General features: G+C 38.5%; 1 protein-coding gene across 3 annotated transcripts in view; it reads right to left on the reverse strand.

Annotated features, from left to right (window-relative positions):
• The window catches only part of SLC41A2 (solute carrier family 41 member 2), a 142,355-nt gene that overhangs the window by 91,174 nt on the left and 25,771 nt on the right, over nucleotides 1–25,410 (reverse strand). For all 3 annotated transcript variants that reach the window (XM_086401112.1, XM_086401111.1, XM_086401113.1), the window contains exon 2: nucleotides 21,102–21,826. In XM_086401112.1, coding sequence (XP_086257238.1) covers nucleotides 21,102–21,656 — 555 coding nt within the window. In that variant the 5' untranslated portion in view covers nucleotides 21,657–21,826. The remainder of the gene's footprint in view (nucleotides 1–21,101; nucleotides 21,827–25,410) is intronic.

Below are 25,410 nucleotides of genomic sequence, written 5' to 3' on the forward strand. Positions count from 1 at the left end.
GGATAATGACATTGATAGTCAAAATACAGCACATTTCTATCACCACAAGGTTTCCCTATTGCCCTTTTATAGCCATGTCCACTTTTCTTCACTTCCAATCTCTTCTTAGTCCCTGGCAAACACTAATCAGCTCTTTATGTCTATAAAATGTCAACTCAAGAATTTTTATAAATGAATGTAGTATGTATAACCTTTTGAGATTTGCTTTTTCCGCTCAGCATAATTCTCTGGAGATTCATCTAGATTGCTGCATGTGTCAATAGCTCATTCCTTTTTGTTGCTGAGCAGTATTCCAGCATACAGATTCACCAAAGTTTAACCATTCAGTTATTGAAGGACATCTGGCGTGTATCCAGTTCTTGGCTATTATAAGTAAAGCAGCTGTAAACATTCACATACAGGAGCTGTATAAGCGTAAGTCCTCATTCTCTGCAATAAATGCCCAGGAATGCAATATATAGGTTGCAAGACAGTTAATATCTAGGTTTTGTTTTGTTTTTAAAGAAACTATTGAAGTGTTTTCCAGAGTGACTGTATCATTTTAAATTCCCACCAGCAATATATGAATGACGCCACTTCTCTGCATTCTCAATGGCACTTGATACTACTACTGTTGTTTATTATAACCATGCTGATAGATACATAGTGATAGCTCATTGTGGTTTTCATGTGTATTCTCTAATGGCGAAAGATACTGAATATCTTTTCAAGCTTATTTACAATCCCTACACATTCTTCAGCAAAATGCCTTTATGGTTTTTTGCCAGTTTTCCAACTGGGCTGTTTTTGTTTTTATTGTTGAGTTTTTGAGAGTTCTTTATTCTAGTCTTTTGTCAGATGTGTGGTTTGCAAATATTTTCTTCCACTTGGTAGCCTGTGTTTTCCTCCCTTTAATGAAGTCACTCACAGAACAAAAATTGTATTTGATGAAGTCCAGTTTATCCATTTTTCCTTTTGTGGATCATCCTCTTGGTGTCAAGTCTAGGCATGTTCACCCCTCCACCGATACCACAGTCTTGATTACTGTGGTCATCTTAATAAACTTGGAATCAAGGAGACAGATCCTTTCCACTTTATTCTTATTTTCAAAAAAGAAAATTCTACATTCTGTCCCTTTGTGTGTACATTTTAGAATATTATTTATTCTATAAAGAAATCTTATGGAGATTTTAAAAGTTCTGTTATACACTACATCAATTTGGGGAGAACTGACATCTTTACTACGTCACATCTTCTAAGCCATGAATACAAGTCTCTCCATTTATTTAGATGTTCCTTGATTCTTTCATTGGTGTTTTATAGCTTTCAGCATGTAAGTCCTGTACACGTTTTGTAAGATTTACATCCAGGCATTTATTTTTTGAGTAAATGTTATTGTCATCAACCACAAACTGGAACTTGCCATGGGTAATTGCCATCTACAAGGATTAAATCAGGTGTTGCTGCAGCCGTTGACCTCCAACACCCCCTGAAGGACTTCAGGGTGGAGAGCAGAAATGAGGTACTCTGTGCTCCAGGAAAACTGGCAGGACAGGTCTTCAGATACTCAGATATTCTCAGGAGCTGATTTTATGAGCCCAATTCTTCTATCTCCTCATATCTAGGAAAACACTAAAATCCTTCATGGTGATGACTGTTTCTCATGACTAGCAGAAGCTTCACGAGACCAGCAGAAACTTCCTACAAAAAAATATATGCTTGATTGCATGTGCACCCCCTTTACCAAAACCACATATATACTGTCCTTTCCTCCTGCTTCTCTGGAGCAGTCTCTCAAAACTTAACTCACAACTCTCACATTGTGCATTTTTTTTCAGTTGACAGGTATTTTTTAATTTCAACATAGTCATTGCTAGAATCTGAATTTCTTTTTTTGTACATATCGGGTATCCATGGCCTTGCTGAGCTCATTTATCAGTTCTCAGAGTTTTTGTTTTGATTTTGGTAGATTCCTTGAGATTTTCTAAGTAGACCATGATGTCATCTGCAAATAGGAAGTTTTATTTCCTCCTTTCCAACCTGTATGTCTTTTATTTCCTTTTCTTAAATTATTGCATTATGCTGAATAAAGGTAATGAGTGTGGACATCCTTGCTTTGAACCTGTTCTTAGGAGAAAAGCAATCAGTATTTCACCATTAAGTACAAGGTTGATGAAGTTCTACTCTGTTCCTATTTGGTGTTTTTTGTTTTTTTTTTTTTTTAATCATGAATGCATGTTGGATTTTGTCAACTGCTTTTTCTGTATCAGTTGTTAACAGTCATGTGATTTTCTTCTTTAGCCCGTTTATATGGTGAATTACAGTGATTTTCAAATTGTGAACAAGACTTTCATCCCTGGAATAAACTTCATTTTCCATGGTGTATAATTCATAATATGTTGCTAAATTCTATCTGCCAATGTTTTGTTAAGGATTTTTTTGTCTACATTTATGGCAACCCACTCCAGTGTTCTTGCCTGGAGAATCCCAGGGACAGTGGAGCCTGGTTGGCTGCTGTCTATGGGGTCACACAGGGTAGGACATGACTGAAGCGACTTAGCAGCAGCAGCAGTAGCAGGATAACTATTGGTCTGTGGGTTTTGGGAGACGGGGTTGGGTTTGTTTGTTTGTGTTTTGCATTGTCTTTGGTTTGGTATCTGGGTAATACTAGCTTCTTGAAGTGAATTGGTAAGTGTTCCTTCCTTATCAATTTTCCAGAAAAGCTTGTGTAGAATTAGTGTTGATTCTGCTTTAAACATTTGGTAGAATTTTTGGGTGAAACTATCTGTGTCTGAAGATTTCTTTTTGGGGAGTTTCTAAAAGTATGAATTCAAATTCCTTAGTGAATAAGAGCTATTCAAAATACCCACTTCATTTTGGGTGAAATGTGGTAACTGCGTTTATAGTTTAAGTTGTAAAATTTATGTGTGCAGAGTCATTTATAGCATTTCTTTATTATCCTTTTGATGTCTGCAGAATCTGTAGTGATATCCCCTATGTTGTTCTGATACTGGTAATGTCTTCTCTCTTTTTTTTCATTGTCAGTCTGCTACAAATTGTCAGTTTTATTGATCTTTTCAAAGAATCAAATGCTTGTTTCACTGATTTTTTTTCTATTATCTTCCTGCTTTCAATGTCATTGAGTTTTGCTTTTATATTTATTATTTCCTTTCTTCTGCTTGTTTTTGGTATATTCTATTCATTTTTTCTAAGTCTGAGATGGGAGCTTAGATGATGGATTTGAGATTTTTTTCATTCTGAGGTATGCATTCAGGTCTACAAATTTCTATCTCTGGACCACTGCACCTGTGACTCACAAATTTTGATACTGTACTTTCATTTTCACCCAGTTTAATGTTTTGTTTTGTTTTTTATTTTTCTTGAGACTTCCTCTTTAACCAACGGGTTCTCTGAAAATATGCTGTTTCATCTCTGAAGATTCTGCTGTTACTGCTTTCAAGTTTGATTACACTGTGGTCGAAGAACATACTCTGATTTCAATATTTTGAATTTGTTAAGGTTTCTGTGATGGCTCAGGATATGGACTATCTCTAAATATGATCAGTAAGAGCTTGAGCAGAATGGCATTCTGCTGTTTCTTGGGTGGAGTGTTCTGTAAACGTCACTTAGATCTTGTTGATTGGTGCTGTTGTCAGATTCTTCTACGTCCCTACTCATCTACTGTCTAGTTGTTCTATCAGTTACCGAGAGAAGAGTGTTGAAGTCTCCAACTGTAACTGCGGATTTTTCTATTTCTCTTTCCAGGTCTCTTGGGGCCCTCTCATTATAAGCGGACAAGATGAAATTCTCAGCACTCTACTTGCCCTTCTCTGATACCATCTTGGCTAAAGTACTACAGCACCTCATTTCAGCCTCCTTCACCCCACCCCGGCCCCCAGCTTTACTGAGGTACAACTGACAAACAGAACTGTAATATATTAAAGGGTAAAGCAGGATGACTTAAAATACATACACAGTACGAAAGCAATTCCACCAAAAAGTTAATTAATATGTTCATCACCTCACAATTACTTTTTCTTTTTTCAGTGTGAATGCTTAAGACCTATTCTCTTAGCAAATATTGAGTATGCAATTCAGTGTTATCAAGTACAGTCAACATGCTGTACAGTAGATCCTCAGAACACACTTAGCTTATAAGCAAAAGTCTGTACCCTTCTACCAACTTCTCCCTGTTTCCTTCACCCTCTCAGGCCCTGGCAATTACCGCTCTACTCTCAGTTTTTATGACTTTGACTTTTCTTTGATAAGAGATACCATGCATTATTTGTCTTTCTCTATTTTATTTTACTTAGCAGAATGCCTCAGGCGCCCCACTGGGGCTCCGCTGAGGTGGCTGTGGGTGGGGCCACAGTTTTCTCTGTAGTGTTTGGCTAGAGTAGAGCAGTTATTGTCTAAAACTTTTCTGTCTTGTTAGGGCGTTCCTCTCCTAGTCCTGCAGCTACAAAGACCAGACTTAGGTTGGTTTGGTTTTGTCTGCGGTTGTTTGCATATCTCTGCTGCCGGCTTTTTTAGCTCCAAATCTGGGATAAATGTGGGCTTCCCTGGTGGCTCAGACAGCAAAGAATCTGCCCGCAATGCAGGTGACCCAGGTTTGATTCCTGGGTCAGGAAGCTCCCCTTGAGAAGGGAATGGCTACCCACTTCAGTATTCTTGCCTGGAGAATTCCATGGACAGAGGAGCCTGGAGGGCTACCATCCGTGGGGTCACAAAAAGTCAAACATGACTTGAGCAACTAACACTTTCACTTTCTGGGATATATGAAGCAAAAGAAAACCTCGGGAACTCATTAATGTTTTGCTCCTTGAGCCCTAAGGGGCCTCACCAGCCTCCTTCTTCTTTCTTTCAGAGTCTTCTTATGTGTGTTTTATATAAAGTTTCTGGGGTTTGGGGGGTACTTAATGGGAGGAAAAGTGAAAGTATATTTACTGCAGCTTCCCAGAAGTAGAATTACATTTATCATTTTTGAAGTAAAAACCAGAAACATTACATCAGCGTGTTAGTGCCTTCCTCAGGTCACGGTTATGTTAAAAGAGGAATTTTATCTTTAATACAAACTCTTAAAACTACAGCTATACCTTGTAAGGAGGGACAAATGTGATGTCCCTAGCTTTGCGAAACGAGAAACTGATGACAAAAAATTAATCTAACACTGATACTGTCCTCTTACCTTCTCTTTGCACTTTTCAAAACACACTGGTATTTAACCCACAAAACTTCAACACACTATCCCTTTCCTCTCTGATCTCTCTACTTTATACATCAGAAAAACAGTGTTACTCAGAATTCCAGGGTCAGTGCATCATTCTATCTGAATTCTGAAACATACACAAACTGCATTAGCAGCATAGTAATTAAGGAATACTTGAGAGTCATACTATGGTTGATTTCAAAAGAAGATTTTTCAGCATTCCAATAATACCGTCTTCATAAAATACAAAAGATCTTGGGGTTTTGTAGCCATCAGCTTCCAATAATATTCTAAGTATAAATTTACCTAGGAAACTCCTGGAAAGTCCAAAGGTATTAGCTCAGTTTACTTGTATTTCTTTTAGATGGATGGGTGGCTATCACTAATCCTACGTGATAGATTAAGTCTATAGACAATCTGAGATACATATATAGCATGTTATGCAGGGAACAGGATTTAGCCACATACAGGGCTCTGTCATTTACTAGCTGTATTTTCATATATTCTTGGGTAAATCACTTACAACTCTGTTCATTTTTAGTAAGGGAAGAAAAAACAAGGAGCTTGGATCAGGTGATTTCTAAGGATTTCCAAATCTGACATTCTATGACTTAAAACTCTTAAATTTGATTATCAAAATTCAGGGATCTTTATAACTGAGGTAGAGTTTAATTTTATTTCATTCATTGTATTATCAAGGAATCACCGAACATCTGCTCTGTGTAAGGCATTAGGCTGGTTTTTTGGTCTGGGCCCTACTTAAATGGGACCAAAAACTATGTGGCCTAACTATTCTACCCGACCCCATTTACTAGCAAGAAAGGAACCTGGATTACTTTAGATGATTAGTTCTCAAACTTTTACCCATAAGACTCTTTGCGACCCCATCGACTGTATAGTCCATGGGATCCTCTAGGCCAGAATACTGGAGTGGGCAGCCTTTCCCTTCTCCAGGGGATCTTCCCAACCCAGGGATCAAAACCAGGTCTCCCACATTGAAGACGGATTCTTCACCAGCTGAGCCACAAGGGAAGCCCGTCAAGACACCAGGAATGCTTATATAGATTGCTGGGCCCCACCCTGAGGGTTTCTGATTCAGAGGAACTGGAATGGAGCTTGAGAATCTGTGTATCTAACAAGCTCCTGGATGCACTGGTTCAAGGAGCACACATGGAGAACCACTGATTTAGATAAAGTCCCACATGTCGGGGGTCTCTGCTGTAAAGCTGGTGCTCTTGCCTCTTCACACTCTTTCATCTCCATTTTCCTTGCAACAATATTCATTCCCTCTCTACTGAGAAGCAGTTACATTCCTTTTTTTGTGTGTAGTTCTGATAAAAATTACTGATCCAAATGCCCCTCTGTTCCAGGGATAAAAATGTAAATTTAAATGGGCTAATCATCACCCACTGATCCTGGGGGTAAGCATGTGACCAAAGACAAGCCAACTACCCCTAGAATTTGCCAACTTAAAGAAGGCCAGCTCATTCTTTCCTTCTGTAAAACAAACTAAAAGGACATGACCTCACAACTGTCAGCAGCCACATAACAGGAGTGAATGAGGGCCACAAACAAAAGTTGAAGTGAAAGACAGAGAGAAGGTAATCACGAATTTAATCATAAATGTAAGCCCCAGATCTACTTATATCTGCAGTAGATACATATATATCTGAACAGACTCACTGGAAAAGACCCTGATGCTGGGCAAGATTAAAGGCAGGAGGAGAAGGGGACGACAGAGGATGAGATGGCAGGATGGCATCACCGACTCAATGGACATGAGTTTGAGCAAGCTCCAGGAGTTGGTGATGGACAGGGAAGCAGGGTGTGCTACAGTCCATGGGGTCACCAAGAGTCAGACATGACTGAGCAACTGAACTGAACTGAACTGATCCAAAAATTAGCTATGTTCCCTATAAATAAGGAGATGGTGTAGTTGAAAGCATGAGTTTTAGAGTAACAAACTTGGGTTTAATCCATCCACTTACCACTTGCGTGACCTTAGGCAAATCTCTAAGCTTCATAAAATAAGAATAACATCACCTACCTCAGAGTCTTTCTTATAGGCATCAAATGAGATAACTCATGCAGAGTCCTGACAGGGAACATTCATGCAAAGAATGATACTTGTTAGTATTACACCACTCATGCAACGTTTATCTCCAGGTAGTATAACTGGTGCTTTATATGTTCTTTTACTAATCTGGGACCAAAAATGAATATAAAGGATGTTCAAGGCATAAGCACAAAGAGGTGTTTAGACTGGCACGAAAGCTTACTCCTTTGGAAAATCTTGAATATGTACAAGCAGACATTCTCTACTCCTACAGGTCTTTTTGTTACCTCTACAGAATTCCTACACCACTCACTTTTTACCTCTATAGATACATGAACATACCTGCAACACGTAGAAAATAATTTTTTTACAACTGTATCACTTAGAAGAGTATTGTGCTGTGTGATTAGTCGCTTAGTCGTGTCCAGCTCTTTGTGACGCCATGGACTGTAGCCCACCAAGTTCCTCTGTCCATGGAATTCTCCAGGCAAGAATACTGGCTTAGGTTGCCATTTCCTCCTCCAGGGGCTCTTCTCCCCCCCCAGGGATCAAATCTGTGTCTCCTCTGTCTCCTGCATTAGCAGGCTGATTCTTTATCCACTGAGCAATCCAGGAAGCCCTTACAATAGCATTAAAAAGTATCAAATAACTAGAAATGAACCTAACTAAAAATGTAAAAGACTTTTGTTCAGAAATTGTAAAACATCAGTGAGGGGAATTAAAGATGACCTAAACAAATGGAGGACTATTATTCCACATACATGGAACAACAGAGTCAGTTCTCCACCTAATTATCTCTGAATCACAACTGCAACAACTTTTTTTTGAAAACTGACATGTTTTTACACTAAAACATACATGGAAATGCAAAGGGAAAGAATAACCAAAGCACTCTCCTGGAAGACTAAAGAGAAAAAATTCTCTACTAGATAGCAAGACTTATAGAGTAAATGATGACAGTGTGGCTTTCACGACAAGAGACATAAATACACCGAAGGAACAGAATTGAGAGCCCAGAAGTAGCCCTACTCACAAATGGGCACTTGAATTACAACAAATATTTTAGTTATATGGTAGTGAGGACACAAATGAAAATCCATGTGGAAAGGAAAAAATAGAACCGCTTCTTCACACTCTATATAGAATGGATTCCAGGGAGGGAAAGGTCAAAGTGTAAAAGACAAAACAAGGACACTTCAAGGAAGTATTATATGAGAACATCTAAATTCACAGGGTGTAGAAAGATTTCTTAAACAGCAGACAAAAAGCACAGACCATAGAAAAGCAGGGAAAAGAGGACTGTATAAAAATTAAGAACTTCTGCTCATCAAAACATACCACTGAGAGAGTAAAAAAGCAAGCCACGGTGAGGGGGTGGGGGCGGAAATATTTGTATCACATATAACTAAAGGGCTTGGGGCTTCCCTGGTGGCTAGACAGTAAAGAATCTGCCTGCAGTGTAGGAGATCTGGGTTTGATCCCTGGGTTGGGAAGATCCCCTGGAGAAGGGGATGGCTACCCACTCCAGTATTCTTGCCTCCAGAATCCCCAGGGACAGAGGAGCTACAGTCCATGAAGTCAAAAAGAGTCAGACATGACTGAGAACTAACACTTCCACTTTTTACTTTCACTAAAGGGCTTACATCTATAATATAAAAATAACTCCTATAAATCAATTTAAAAAAAGGCAAACAACTATATACAAAAATGGGCAAACAAAATTCAACAATGATATACAAATGATCAGCAAACATCATCATAGGAAAATCCCACTTAAAACCTCAGTGAGATACCACCCCACATATGCCAGAATTTCTAAAATTAAAATGACTGCTAGGGCATCCCTGATGGTTCAGTGGTAAAGAATCCACCTGACAGTGAAGGAGACGTGGGTTCAATCACTGATCTGGGAAGATGCCACATGCCGCGGAGCAACAAAGCCTGTGCATCACAACTGCTGAGCCTGTGCTCTAGAGCCCGTTGAGCCGCAGCTACTGACCCACGTGCTGCAGCTACTGAAGCCTGGGCGCCTAGAGCCTGTGCGCTACAAGAGAAGCCACTGCAATGAGAAGCCCACAGACCACAACTAGAGAGGAGCCCCCACTCACTGCAACTAGAGCAAAAGCCAGCCCAGCAGCAAAGACCAAGAACAGCCAAAAATAAATAAATAAATTAAAATCATTTTGGGCTTCCCTTGTAGCTCAGTTGGTAAAGAATCTGCCTGCAATGCAGGAGACCCGAATTCAATTCCTGGGTCGGGAAGATCCCGTGGAGAAGGAAATGACAATCCACTCTAGTATTCTTGCCTGGAGAATCTCATGGAGAGAGGAGCCCGGCAGGCTACAGTCCATGGCATTGCAAGAGTCGAACACAACTTAGAGACTACACCACAAAATCATTTTAAAAAAGACTGCTGATATCTTGTATAAATGAATAATATAAGACAGTGGAACTGCTCATATCTGGCTACATTTGTCTATAAATTGGTACAACCACTTTGGAAAACCATTTGACAAACATTACATTTAAATACTTGCATATTCTAAGACCTAGAGATTCCATTTCTACCTATATATACCCAAGAGAAACGCATGCATATGTACACCAAGAGCCTGGAAACACCATTCAGCCCAAAGTCCATCAACAGTAGAATGCACTGAAGAAAAGAGCAGAATGGATAAATTGTGATGTATTTATACACTGGATTACAACACAGCAACAAAAATAAATGATCCACAGTTTTCTACAATTTTACATAATGTTGACCAAAAAAAAAAAAAAAAAACCCAAACATGAAGGTATACTCCATACTTCCATCGCATAAATTTTAAAAAGAATTAAGTAAACCCAAGCAATGGTGTTTAATAATACATAGTTATAAAGACAAAAAAGTACTGAGAAATATCAGGTTATTGATTATCTTCAGTGATGGAGAAAAAAGAAAAGGTTTTGGAAGGGATCACCAATGAAAACTAATGAAATACAGGTAAGATTCTATTTGTTGACCCAAGTGACCGTTATATGGTTATTTGTGTCATAAAAGTTCACTGAACTGTATATTTTTGTTTCTTACACTCTATATATTTTAAACTTCACAATCTAATAAGTTTTTAAAACCTCATCAAATTAAATCTTTCAAAACATTTATATTATACCTTCATGGTTTTTAACACCAAAGTTTAACACTATAAAGTTCTTAGGGCTAGCAGTGTTAAAGTTCATACAATCATAAAAGCAAGGGCTTCCATGGTGGCTCGGTGGTGAAGAGTCCGCCTGCCAATGCAGGAGACATGGGTTTGATTTCCGATCCGGGAAGATCCCACCTGCTGTGGAGCAACTAAGCCTGTGCACCACAACTACTGAGCACGTGCTCTGGACAACCCAGGACCCGAAACTACTGAAGCCCTTGCACCCCGGAGTCCATGCTCTGCGAAAAGAGAAGCTACTGCATTGAGAAGCCGGTGCACTGCAACTAGAGAGGAGCCCCTGCTCTCTGCAACTACAGAAAAACCCACATGCAGCAATGAAGACCCAGCACAAGCCAAAAAGAAACAAATAAGGAAAAAATTTTTATAAATCATAAAAGCAACGTTTCCCAATTACACACATGCTCTTCTCTCAAATATCAAGAAATCAGTGAGCATACACCAGAGGAAGGGACATAATAAGTAATGTAACTATTCTACCTAACAATCTATATACACTAACATATTTTTCCTACAGATGTTATCATACTGCTGCTACTGCTGCTAAGTCACTTCAGTTGTGTCTGACTCTGTACGACCCCATAGATGGCAGCCCACCGGGCTCCCCTGTCCCTGTAGCTAACTGTTGAGTGTTTCTTCAGAATAACTGTCACCAAAAAATCAGAAAAAAAAAAGTCAACCCAAAACATTATATTCATTTTAGCAGTTATGATGCTATGGTAATAACTTAAAACAATCATATTTCAAATGGACAGATGATAGGTTTGGTCCCCCTTTAGTATTACAGTCTATTCAAAAATTCAATATACTTAACAGTTTTCTTCATATCTTTTTTCCACCTGATGGTATAAAAATTATGTTTCTATTTAGATAAAATGTACATTTTCCATTTAGATAAAAATGTTATGTGTTTAAAAGTGTCTTAGAGTCATAAACGACCTGAGATTTACTTTAGAGAGCAAACAATGAAAGAGAAAGGCACATTAGGATAATGTATCTAACACATTCCTAGACACAATCTTCTCCTGACTAATGAATGAAAATTGATAGTAACAGAATGCTACCTTTTTACAATGTACTATGTTAGAAAGATAATTATATAACAGATAACTTTGTAACTTTATATAATACTACATTAAGAACTCCTACAAGTAAATAAGTAATGTACACATTTTAAAATGGATAAAAGAAAGAATGAGATGGCGGAGGAGTAGGTGGACGTGGAGTACATCTCTCTCTACAGATACATCGGGAACACACCTTCAGACATAGAAGTTCATGCAGAACACCAGCTGAGAGCAGACAGGAGGAAAAGAATATATAGAAGCACGCAAAACTCGGTAGGACGAAGGAACTAGGGGGAAAACAGGAGCGTTAGAAGGACTGGACCTGCCCTCAGCGGGTGGGGGAACTGAAGCAGGGGTCCGATCCCCACATCCGGGCAATTGTCTGAGTCAGAGAAACATTTAAGGCTGTGAGTGAAACAGCTGATCTGTGGCAGCCGAAATGGAATCAGACAGTCCTTGCCGCAGCCATACATACCCCGGACAGGGACGTAGATTTCCTGGAAGGGGCAACGGCTGGGAGCTGGAGTTTAGGGATTGTGGAGCAATTCCAGGGTGAGGGCTACTGTTGACTGTGGAGAGACGGATCGAGGGGATGTGAGGGAGGAGACTGTAGTGGGAAATGCCTGTGGAGGGAAGCCAAGCAGCCATGGAAGCAAGGCAATACTGCTGAGTCATGCTAGGGGATGGAGCCCTAACCGCAGCCTCTCTCTCCCCACATGCCAGCATCAGCAGCTGAACAATAGAGAGGCTGGCCCATCAAACACCTGCTGATGCACTGAACTACAGAAGAGGGTCCTGTCCAGGGTGCCCCTTTAAGTGCCTGACGCGCTGATTTACAGAGTAGGACTGTAGCCATAGCAGGGCCCTTTATGTGCCTGAAGAACCAAACAGAAAAGAACCCCAGGCAAGGGAGCCCTCTAAGTGCCTGAACGGGCGGAGCTACGGACAAAGACTGGCCAAAGAGGCCTTCTGATCACCAGCTAGAGAGGCTCAGAAAAAGACTCTGATAGGGCCATAACTCTTGTGGCTGAGGCAGTCTGTGTCCCTGTACACTTGGCGCCACCAGGGTCCCTGCAAGCCAAGAAGCCATGCCACCTTCACACTCAACTCACTGGGGCTGAGCTGCCACAGGCAAAAAAAGTATTGCATCTATGCACGCAAGGTCACTTTGGTAGTGTTCGATTCTGCGACCCTGTAGACTGTGGCCTGCCAGGCTTCTCTGTCAGAGAGGGCGGTTCTCCAGGCAAGAATACTGGAGCATATTGGCCAATACTGGCTGCCATACCCTTCTAGAGCACTATATTTCCTGCTGCCCTAGCCGCCAACTCCCCCGAGTATCTGGTGCTGCCAGAACCCCTGCAACCCAAGCAGCTGCACCAGCTCCACACCTGGCCCTCAGAGGGGCAAACCCAAGTCTTCCAGGGTAGCCTCAGGAGCAAACCCCAGGGGACGACCCACATGCAGAGGTGGAAATAAAACCACCTCAGTTTCAATTTCAATAAAATTGAAACACAGGGGCAGTGTGACTAAGGAAGAAGACCCTAAACCTTCCACCAGCTGTACAAGCTACAGATTAAATCCACACATTCAACTAGACAGACTCTGTGTCTATGGAATATATAAAAGGTCATTAAGTGCTCTCACAAAAGAAAACGCACTAATTCTGATAGCTGTGGATATGGGAGGCAAGAACACAGAGTAGGACCAGAATAGAATCTGAGCTGCCCCCACAACAGGTCCAGAAATCAGCACAGTGTTGGAGGGCATCCTAGGGAGGTGAGGTGGACTGTGACTCCCAGCGAGGGAAAGGACTCGGACAGCAGTGACTCGAGAAAAACATTTATTAAATTCTTATGTTTTGACTTGTTCTTTAGATTCTTTTGGATTTTTTTTCTTTTTTTTTCCCTTTATCCTCCCTCTGTTGTAACTGTTGATTTTATTGGCACTATGAATCTAATTAAGCTTTTGAGCTTTTTTTTCTTTTTTGTTTTTCTCAGTCACATTTTTTTTATTGTTGTTATAAACTTCTGCCTGTACATTGGGCTTTTGCACTTCTGGGGAGTTTTCCTTTTTTTTCTTTTCTCGTTTTATTTTTAATTTTTAAACCTATTATTATTTTTCTACATTTATTCCTTTGTTTGCTTTTCCTGCTGTTCTTTTCCCCTTGCAGTTAATCTTTAATGTATATAAATCTTCTTTATCTACCTCTATTTAACTTTACATATCTATTCTTTCTTTCTTTTCTTTCTTTCCTTTCCTCTCAACATATTTGTTAGTTTTATTTTCACTGCTTTATTCCCCAATTGGCATCTTGCTTTAGTTTTGTTTTCCAGTTTCTGCTTTAGTTAGTTTTATTCTGGTAGACATAATTTTTGGTTTCCTTAGTTTGCTGGGTCAATTTATTGTATTTTATTTTTGTTGGACTGTGTTTGATTTTCTTTATGGGTGTATACGTATATGTGTATATTCAGTCACACTTTTTATTGCTGTTATAAACCTCTGCCTTTACGTTGGGCTTTTGAGATATCTGAAGTTTTCCTTTTTTCTTTTTCTTCCAGTATTTTTTTCTTTCTCTTTTTTATAATTTTAATTTTTTTAAACCTACTATATTTTTTCTACATTTATTCCTTTGTTTGCCTTCCCTACTGTTCTTTTCCCCTTACAGTTCATCTTTAATGTATATAAATTTTTTTCATCTACCTCTATTTAACTTTGCATATCTATTCTTTCTTTCTTTTCTTTCTTTCCTTTCCCCTCAACATATTTGTTAGTTTTGCTTTCATTGCTTTAGTTTTGTTTTCTACTTGTGCTTTTGTTAGTTTTATTCTTAACTGGTAAATACAATTTTTGATTTCCTTTGTTTGCTGGGTCAATCTATTGCTTTATTTTTGTTGGACTGTTTTGAATTTGCTCATGGGTGTATATGTATATGTTTATATTCCATTATTTTAGTTGTTATTTGCCTGATTTTGTAACTGCCATTTGTCTGGGGTTCATCTTTGGTTTCATGGTTTTGGATATTTGTTTTAATCTCACTTAATGCCATAACAAACCACTTGTGGAATCTTCATTCCTGATCAGAGATCAAGCTCTGAGCCATTGGAGTGGGAGCACTGACTCCAAGACCCTAGACTACCAGAGAACTAACCCTAGGGAGTATCAAATAATGAGAACTCACACAAAGGAAACCACTTGAATACAAGACCTGGCATCACCCAACCACCAGTAGCACCCTGTGCAGGATGCCTCATCTCATGGACAGGATTACCACCTGACTCAGCCTTGCCCATCAGAGGAAAAACAAACAAAAAACTCAGCACAAATCTCAACCTATACAAAGCTAACACAAATGACTGGACCAAACTTATGAGGGCAGAAACCAAAAGGAAGAAAGAATTCAACCTTGAAGCCTGGGAATAGGAGACCTCAAACACAATAAGTTTAAAAAAAAATAATGAAAAGGCAAAGAAATACTAAATAAACGAAGGAACAAACTAGAAACACAGAAGCAAATCAATGAAGAGGAAATAGGCAAACTACCTGAAAAAGAATGTGTTATAATGATAGTAAAGATGATCAGAAATCTTGAAAACAAAATGGAGAAAATGTGCAAGAATCAATTAACAAAGACCTAGAAGAATTAACGAATAAACATGTAGAGACAACATAATTGCTGAAATTAAAACTACTCTAAAAGGAATCAACAGCAGAATATCTGAAGCAGAAGAACGAATCACTGAGCTGGAAGGTAAAATGGTGGAAATAACTTCTAAAGAGCAGAATAAAGTAAAAAGAATGAAAAGAACTGAGGATAGTCTCAGAGACCTCTGGGACAATATCAAACGCACCAACATTTGAATTATAGGGGTCCCAGAAGAAGAAGAGAAAAAGAAAGGGTATGAGAAAATTTTTGAAGAGATTATAGTTGAAAATTTCCCCAACATGGAAAAGGAAATAGTCAATCAAGTCCAAGAGGCACAGAGTCCCATACAGGATAAACCCAAGGAGAAGCATGCCAAGACACATACTAATCAAACTAACAAAGACTAAACACAAAGAAAGAATATTAAAAGCAGCAAAGGAAAAACAACAAGTAACATACAAGGGAAACCCCATATGCTTAACAGCTGATCTTTCAGCAGAAACTCTGCAGGCCCGAAGGGAATGGCAGTATATATTTAAAGTACTGAAAGGGAAAAATCTACAACCAAGATTACTGTGCCTGGCAAGAATCTCATTCAAAATTGATGGAGAAATAAAAAGCTTTTCAGATAAGCAAAAGTTAAGAGAATTCAGTACCACCAAACCAGCTTTACAACAAATGTTAAAGGGACTTATACAATCAAGAAATACAACAAAAGAGAAAGGAACTACAAAATCAACCCCAAACAATTAAGAAAATGACAATAGGAACATATATATCAATAATTACTTAGAATGTAAATGGATTAAATGCTCCAACCAAAAGACACAGACAGGCTGAATGAATACAAAAAAAAAAGACCCATATATATGCTGTCTACAAGAAACCCACTTCAGACCTAAAGACACACATAGACTGAAAGTGAGAGGATGTAAAAATATATTCCACGCAAAAGGGAAGCAAAAGAAAGCTGGAGTAGCAATCCTCATATTAGACAAAATAGACCTTAAAATAAAGTAGATTATAAGAGATAAGGAAGGACACCACATAATGATCAAGGGATCAATCCAAGAGGAAGACATAGCTGTAAATATCTATGCACCCAACATAGAAGCACCTCAATACATAAGACAAACACTAACAGACATAAAAGGAGAAACTGACAGTAACACAATAATAGTAGGAGACTTTAACACCCCACTCACAACACTGGACAGGTCATCAAAACAGAAAATTAATAAGGAAACACAAGTCTTAAATGATACATTAGATGAGATGATCTCATTGATATCTTCAGGACATTCCATCCAAATACAGAATACACCTTCTTCTTAAGTGCACATGGAACATTCTCCAGGACAGACCACATCTTGGGTCACAAATCAAATCTCAGTAAATTTAAGAAAACTGAAATCATATCAAGCATCTTCTCTGGCCACAATGCTATGAGACTAGATATTAATTACAAGAAAAAAACTGTAAGAAACACAAATACATGGAGATTAAACAATACATTTCTAAATAACCAAAAGGTTACTGAAGAAATCAAATCGGAAATAAAAAGATTTCTAGAAACAAATGACAATGAAAACATGACAACTCAAAACCTATGGGATGCAGCAAAAGCAGTTCTAAGCAGGAAGTTTATAGCAATACAATTCTACCTCAAGAAACAAGAAAAACATCGAATAGACAACCTAACTTTACACCCAAAATAACTGGAAAAAGAAGAACAAAAACCCCCAACATTAGTAGAAGGAAAAAAATCATAAAGATCTGAGCAGAAATAAGTGAAAAAGAAATAAAAGAAACAATAGTAAAGATTAATAAAACTAAAAGCTGGTTCTTTGAGAAGATAAACAAAATTGACAAACCTTTAGCCAGACTCATCAAGGAAAAAAAGAGAGAAGACTCAAATCATCAAAATCAGAAATGAAAAAGGAGAGGTTACAACAGACAATGCAGAAATACAAAGGATTATAAGAGACTATTATGAACAACTATATGGCAATAAAATGGATAACCTGGAAGAAATGGACAGATTCTTAGAAAAGTTCAATCTTCCAAGATTGGACCAGAAAGAAATAGAAATTATGAACAACCCAATTACAAGCACTGAAATTGAGGCTGTGATCAAACATCTCCCAAAAAACAAAAGCCCAGGACCAGATAGCTTCACAGGAGAATTCTATCAAACATTTAGAGAACAGCTAATGCCTATCCCTTTAAAACTCTTTCAAAAAACTGCAGAGGAAGAACACTCCCAAACTCATTCTACGAGGCCACCATCACCCTGATACCAAAACCAGACAAAGACAACACACAAAAAAGAAAACTACAGGCCAATATCACTGATGAACATAGATGCAAAAATTCTCAACAAAATTTTAGCAAACAGAATTCAGCAACACATCAAAAAGCTCACACACCATGATCAAGTTGGGCTTATTCCAGGAATGCAAGGATTCTTCAATATACGCAAATCAATCAATGTGATACACCATATTAACAAATTGAAAGATAAAAACCATATGATAATCTCAATAAATGCAAAAAAAGCCTTTGACAAAATTCAGCACCCATTTATGATTAAAACTCTTCAAAAAATGGGCATAGAAGGAACCTATCTCAACACAGTGAAGGCCATATAAGATAAGCCTACAGCAAACATTATTCTCAATGATGAAAAACTGAAAGCATTCCCCTAAAATCAGAAACAAGACAAGGGTGTCCACTTTCACCACTATTATTCAACATGGTTCTGGAAGTCCTAGCCACAGCAATAAGAGAAGAAAAAGAAATAAAAGGAATCCAGGCTGGAAAAGAAGAAGTAAAGCTCTCACTGTTTGCAGATGACATGATACTGTACATAGAAAACCCTAAAGATGGTATCAGAAAATTACTAGAGCTAATCAGTGAATTTAGCAGAGTTGCAGGATACAAAATCAATACACAGAAATCACTTGCATTTCTATATACTAACAATGAAAAAACAGAAAGAGAAATTAAGGAATCAATCCCATTCACCATTGCAACAAAAAAAATTAAATATCTAGGAATAAACTTACCTAAGGAGACAAAAGAACTGTACACAGAAAATTATAAGACACTGATGAAAGAAATCAAAGATGACATAAACAGATGGAGAGATATTCCATGTTCCTAGGTAGGAAGAATCAATATTGTGAAAATGACTACACTACCAAATGCAATCTACAGATTCAATGTGATCCCTATCAAATTACCAATGGCATTTTTCACAGAACTAGAACAAAAAATTTCACAATTCATATGAAAACACAAAAGACCCCAAATAGCCGAAGCAGTCTTGAGTAAGAAGCATGAAGCTGGAGGAATCAAGCTTCCTGACTTCAGATTATACTACAAAGCTACAGTCATCAAGACAGAATGGTACTGGCACAAAAACAGAAATATAGACCAATGGAACAAGATAGAAAGCCCAGAAGTAAACCCATGCACCTATGGGTACCTTATTTTTGACAAAGGAGGCAAGAATATACAATGGGGCAAAGACGGCCTCTTCAATAAATGGTGCTTGGAAAACTGGGCAGCTACAAGTAAAAGAATGAAAGGAGAACACTTCCTAACACCATACCATACACAAAGATGAACTCAAAATGGACTAAAGACCTAAATGTAAGACCAGAAACTACAAAACTCTTAGAGGAAAACATAGGCAGAACACTTGATGACATAAATCAAAGGAAGATCCTCTATGACCCACCTCCTAGAGTAACGGAAATAAAAACAAAAGTAAACAAGTGGGATCTGATTAAACTTAAAAAGCTTTTTCACAGCAAAGGAAACTATAAGCAAGGTGAAAAGACAACTCTTAGAATGGGAGAAAATAATAGCAAATGAAACAACTGATGAAGGATTAATTTCCAAAATACACAAGTAGCTCATACAACTCAATGCCAGAAAAACAAACAATCCAATCAAAAAGTGGGAAAAAGACCTAAACAGACATTTCTCCAAAGAAGACATACAGAAGGCTAACAGACGCATGAAAAGATGATCAACATCACTCATTAGAGAAATACAAATCAAAACCACAATGAGATCACCTCACACGGGTTAGAATGGCCATCATCAAAAAGTCTACAAGCAATAAATGCTGGAAAGGATGTGGAGAAAAGGAAATGCTCTTGCACTGTTGGTGGGAATGTAAATTGATACGGCCACTATGGAAGACGGTATGGAGATTTCTTAAAAAACTAGGAATAAAACCACCATATGACCCAGCAATCCCACTCCTAGGCATATGCCCTGAGGAAACCAAACCTGAAAAAGACACATGTATCCCACTGTTCACTGCAGCACTATTTACAATAGCCAGAACATGGAAGCAACCTAGATGTCCATCGACAGATGAATGGATAAAGAAGTTGTGGTACATATACACAATGGAATATTATTTGGCCATAAAAAGGAACGCATTTGAGTCAGTTCTGATGAGGTGAATGAACCTAGAACCTATTATACAGAGTGAAGTGAGTCAGAAAAAGAAAGATAAATATTGTATTCTAACGCACATATACAGAATCTAGAAAAATGAAGAATTTATTTACAGGGTGGCAATGGAGAAACTGACATAGAGAAAAGACTTATGGACATGGGGAGAGGGGAGGAAAGGGTGAGATGTATGGAAAGAGTAATATGGAAACTTACATTACCATATGTAAAATAGATAGCCAATGGGAATTTGTGGTATGGCTCAGGAAACTCAAACAGGGGCTCTGTATCAACCTAGAGGGGTGGGATGGGGAGGGAGATGGGAGGCAGGTTCAAAAGGAAGGGGATATATGTATACCTATGGCTGATTCATGTTGAGGTTTGTCAGAAGACAACAAAACTCTGCAAAGCAACTATCCTTCAATAAAATATAAATTAAAAAGAAAAAAAACACCTTAAAAAATGGATAAGATACAAAAAAGTAATTCATATAAGCAACATTCACAGAAAAGGTAAGAATGGCCAATAAACATATGAAAAGAGGCTAAAACATTAATAGTAATTAATGTTAATTAAGATAGGATAACATTTTCCTATCAACTGGCAAAAATGAAAAAGATCAAGAACATCAAATGTTGATAAAGGTATGGAAAAATAATTTGACAATACCTATAAAATTTTAAACACACACACCTGCTCTAATACCCAATAATCCCATTTTTAAAATCTATCTTATGAAAAAATTAGTATGAGTGTATAAAAATAAATTTGTAAGGATGTTTGTTATAGCACCAGCATAGGAGAAGGAATAAGTAAATTTTGGTATATATATACATACAATGAAAATATCAAGCACTCTTTTAAAAATGCTAAATATCCTTTTTACTAATTCAGAAACATGTCCAAGATATATCAATAAGCAGTGACAATAAACTGAGAAAAATACACACAGAATTTAATTTTTATTTTTAAAAAAAAGCACATATGCTTGTATATAGCACAGAAAAATCATCTGCAAGTATATTCAGCAAACTCTTAACAATGATAACCTCCAGAGGGGAAGAGAGCTTTGATTTGGAGATGAAGAACAGGACTTTTTATCATTTACTTAATATTCTGCATTGTTTGAGTTCATTTTAATGGACATATATTATTTTTTATTTTTAAAACAGGGACATATTTAAATATATTGAGTTATTCATTTAGCTGATTTACCCTATTTGGGATTACTTTATATTTAATATTTTATGATGAATTATTTTATGGTCAGAATCAGACAGTTCTCTTAGAATTTCGGAAAACAAACAAAAGATACCTAGAAAGAGCAGATTCTCCACCAGAGTCTGCATCAGTTCATTTTAACTAAGGGATAAATTAAAACTAAATATAATGTCTGAGATTAGTACCTGACACGAAGCACTTTAAACAACAAAGTCAGTGAAGTTAAACAAAGATGAGAACCTACCTGGACAATATCCAAAACCATGCCAGCTGAGACTGTTCCAAAGCCAGCTAACAAAAATGGCACAAGTATTTGCAGTGCCATGACACCACTGGATTCCTTTGGTAACTTCTGGCCTGTCTCCACAATGACATCTTCATCAGCATCACTAGACGCATCGTCATCTTGTAACATGGCTGTAGTTTCTGAAGCCTCCCTTCCATCACAGTAATTGTAGTTGGCATAGTCATCATACTTTTGGCTACAGCTTGATGGCGCGTGCCCACTGTTGCCATGAAAAGCCTGCTCCGAGAAATTGTGATATTCCATGTGCTGTTCGGATCTATTACTGAAAGTCTGTGCTGCAGGTGATAACCCATCTTGCCAAATGCTATTTCCTTTTTTGTGCCTGTCTTCCTGGTTTTTCTGGTATATTACTGGAACCATACTCAGCAGTAAGTTTAAAAACTTATCAGACTGAATTGTATTTAAACTTAAAGTCCAGTCCACAAAACCTCCTCCACTGCTTCGACCACCACTTGATTTATTAATAATAGATCTTCCTTTACTATTAGTCATATTGTCATTGCAAAAGACCCTGTTTGCCTTAAATCTCAAGCTTCGTGAACCAGAGCAGATGAATCAGAACCACACAAATGCTGGTGTAAATTAAGATGTTGACTTCATTGTGCAGAAAACAGCACTTCCACTAATAGAAGATGTTTAGAAGCTCCACACAGGGACTGGATCTGGAAAAATAAAATTATTTTTAAAAGTCAGAATAACTCTCTTAATACCTCATAGTTACAGATACAAAAAACACATGTTCTTAAATGAACCCTGAGGTACTGACATTATATTCTGTGGGCTTAACACATAACTGGTTTATGCCATGCAACCGCTTTGGATGCAGAAATGTAGCATACAGCTTTTTTTGGTGGCCTATTTTGGTTAAAAGTATTTATTTTTGCATACTTTATGTAATTAATACCCATATAATGCCTTCAAAGTGAAAGTTGTTCAGTCACGTCTGACTCTTTGTGACTCCATGATTGGAATTCTCCAGGCCAGAATACTGGAGTGAGTACCCTTTTCCATTCTCCAGGAGATGTCCCCAACCCAGGGATCGAACCCAGGTCTCCCACATTGCAGGAGGATTCTTTACCAGCTGAGCCACAAGGGAAGCCCAAGAATAGGAAGGGGTAGCCTATCCCTTCTCCAGTGAATCTTCCCAACCCAGGAATCGATCTAAGGTCTCCTGCATTGCAGACGGATTCTTTACCAACTGAACTATCAGGGAAGCCCTTCAAATGTCTTCAATGTCTCTGCAATTCTACAAAAGAAAAATTTATTAAAGTAATGGCTTCCATTACTTATCCTGAAGTCTCAGAATTAAATTGCTACCACCCTTTACATATATCAGCACAACAAGGTAAAGTATATGACATTATATTTTAAATATATTAAATAATATCTATTACTTTATCTCCAACTTAATACAGTATACATCTTGCTATTAAAATATGAAGAAACAATGATAATGTTTGCCATGAAATTACTTGATAAATATCCTAAATAGTGTACATGGTATTTATTTCACATGTAAAAGTATGTTGATCTTATATCTGTAGTTCCAACAACAATAAAAAATCATTATAGTTGATTTAGGGATATAATAATGTTACCTAAGAAACAACAAATGAAAAGGGATTACAAAATCACTTAATCCTATTTTGCAAGTCAACCAAAAGAAAGCTTTTAATGCCCTTCTCAAAGTTAGCTCTGACCTTCAACCTCAGAGTAGGCTCCTGATTGGCTAGTCAGTGATGAGATTCTCTCTCTGAAGATGTTAAACTAGAGACACATAGTGTAAGCTTTCAATCCTAAAGGAAATCAGTCCTGAATATTCATTGGAAGGACTGATGCTGAAGCTGAAACTTCAATACTTTGGCCACCTGATGCAAAAATCTGACTCACTGGAAAAGACCCTGATGCTGAGAAAGACTGAAGATGGGAGGAGAAGGGGATTATAGAGGATGAGATGGTTGGATGGCATCAGCGACTTGATGGACATGAGTTTGAGCAAGCTCCGGGAGCTGGTGATGGACAGTGAAGCCTGGCGTGCTGCAGTCCATGGGGTCATGACTCATGGGGTCAAGAGTCGGATGCTGTTGAACAACTGAACTAAAGTATAAGCTAGTTTGAGAGTGACAGACACTGAAGTTGTGAGGTCATATATCACCTGCCCAGGTAAAGAGTCTCTTTGGACAGCTGCCACCAAGGTACAGAGGTTTTCAAAGTTATTAGAGTGGGCCTAAGGCTGCAGGTGTTTCTCAGAACACCCAGCCCTATCTTACACTTCCAAGAGCATTCAAGATCAACTAATTAGCCCTGATTTCATAAGGGACAGATAGCCCCACTGCCTAACTGGAGACTGTTCACCAACCAAACTAGACTAAGAACTGTTGCTGCTATACTGCTGCTTTTAATGAAAACTATTCTATTCTTCAATATTTGTTTTCAACTTCTTAGAATGGCAATCTCCTCTCCTTGGATAGGAAGATCAATGGCAAGAAATGGCAAAGGGAAAAAAGAGAAGGGGCTATGTCAGGGGAAAGTGGATGCTAGGGCCTGGGTTCATCTACTTCATCATTCACTCACTTGCTTTCTCTTGTGATTACAGACGGGTCTGGCAATTCCTGCGAGGGAAAAGTCTCAACATGTAGATTCTAGGACTCTAGACCTACTGGCTGAGAATATGTTTGAGGCATAGAAATCTTTTTTTTTTTTTTTTACAATCCCCTAGTGATTACAGTACAGACATTCTGTGGACTTGCAGAGAACCCAATGAGATGAAGTACTAGTTGCCATTTTTGCCACTGGCAGGTGGATCAGTATACAAACTCAGTGTTTAAAGAAAATCAAATGAACAGAAACAATGTCCAGAATGAAGCAAAGAAGAAACCAAGCAATCCAAAGAGGAGAACAGAATGGCTCCTTGAGGCCCTTCCATGTAAGAAGAGGCTCAGCTGTATGTCTGAAACTTAGGAGACTGCCAGCAGCCTTACATGAGTCAGACTGAGTGGGTTTCTGTTCCTTAAATCAATTTGCCTCCTTTTAAACAGTGAGCACTTCACTGCCCCAAAGAGATCTCTAATCAAACAAAAAACAGAACAAACTTTTAAGACAGTATATTCCACTAAAGGGCCAGTGATGGACATAGGCAATTTCTTCTTCCTCTTGAAGCAGAATTATAAAGTAATCAAACTAGAAATGCACAGAAATGCAGATGACAGTATGTATACTACCATTCAGTCAGCATTCACCTCAAAATGCATGGTCAGGAAACTTGACCAACTAACCCTAAATAGAAAAATGGAGGTAAGAAAAAAGGGGGAGGGAGGAATTTTCCAGAAAGTTATCTCTCTTAGAATACCTGCAGGGCATGGCTAAGCATAGAGTCTACACTGAGTTGGCCAGCGGGATCCAGATGCATCCAGCTCACACACTTTTGCCCCTGGTATTCTTTCTCCAGGGAAGCTATTAAGAAAGTGAGATGGCGACACAGATATTCAACCGGGCCCAGTGGGCACTGACCAGGCAGAACTTAGGGGTAAATTTAAAGCAATGCCTCCTGGAAAAAGGAAGCCACAGGTGTGGAGTCTCGTGTTGGATTTCAACCCCTCTCCCTCTCCTCAGCAAGCACCTCATGCACTGCAGAACGTGCACAACTTTACACACACACTGGGCAGCTGAGTGAAACAGTAAACCACACTTAAAGGGCACAAAAAACACGTGCTTTTGTTGTTGTTTCCTCGGCATCTTTTCCCAATTTTTCAGCTTATAGTAGCTCCATTTCCCATGTGAAATCACACTTGCCTCGTCTATGAGGCTCCGGTGTGCCCAGTAATCAAACTTCCCTGACCTCCAGACCACATGACAACTGCCTGGGGCAGGCCTGAGTCCTACCCTGGAATTTCACATACTTGTTGCCTTATTATTTCCTGAATGGCTGACGGATGCCAACAAAAGAGGCACTACTCCTTCTTCAGTGATTTTACCTTGTGGTGGAGAGGAAAAACAATCAGGTGAGCCAGTAAGTAAAGGAGATAATTTGTGATAAAGGTAATGAAGGAAACAGTTGATAGAGCAAAGAGTCAATGACGTACAGGGCCACTTCAGAGGGGGAGGCCTCTGGAAGAGTGTTTTCTCAGGACCTCCCTGGTGGTCCGGTGGCTAAAACTCTGCACTCTCAATGCAGGGGCCTGGGTTCAATCCCTCGTCAGGGAACTAGATCCCACATGCTGCAACCAAAGATCCCGCATGCCGAAAC

The sequence above is a fragment of the Bos grunniens genome, chromosome 5 (assembly GCF_055505025.1).
Source record: "Bos grunniens cultivar Pamir isolate PY7600 chromosome 5, Bosgru_T2T1.0, whole genome shotgun sequence".
In the NCBI taxonomy this organism is placed as follows: domain Eukaryota; kingdom Metazoa; phylum Chordata; class Mammalia; order Artiodactyla; family Bovidae; genus Bos; species Bos grunniens.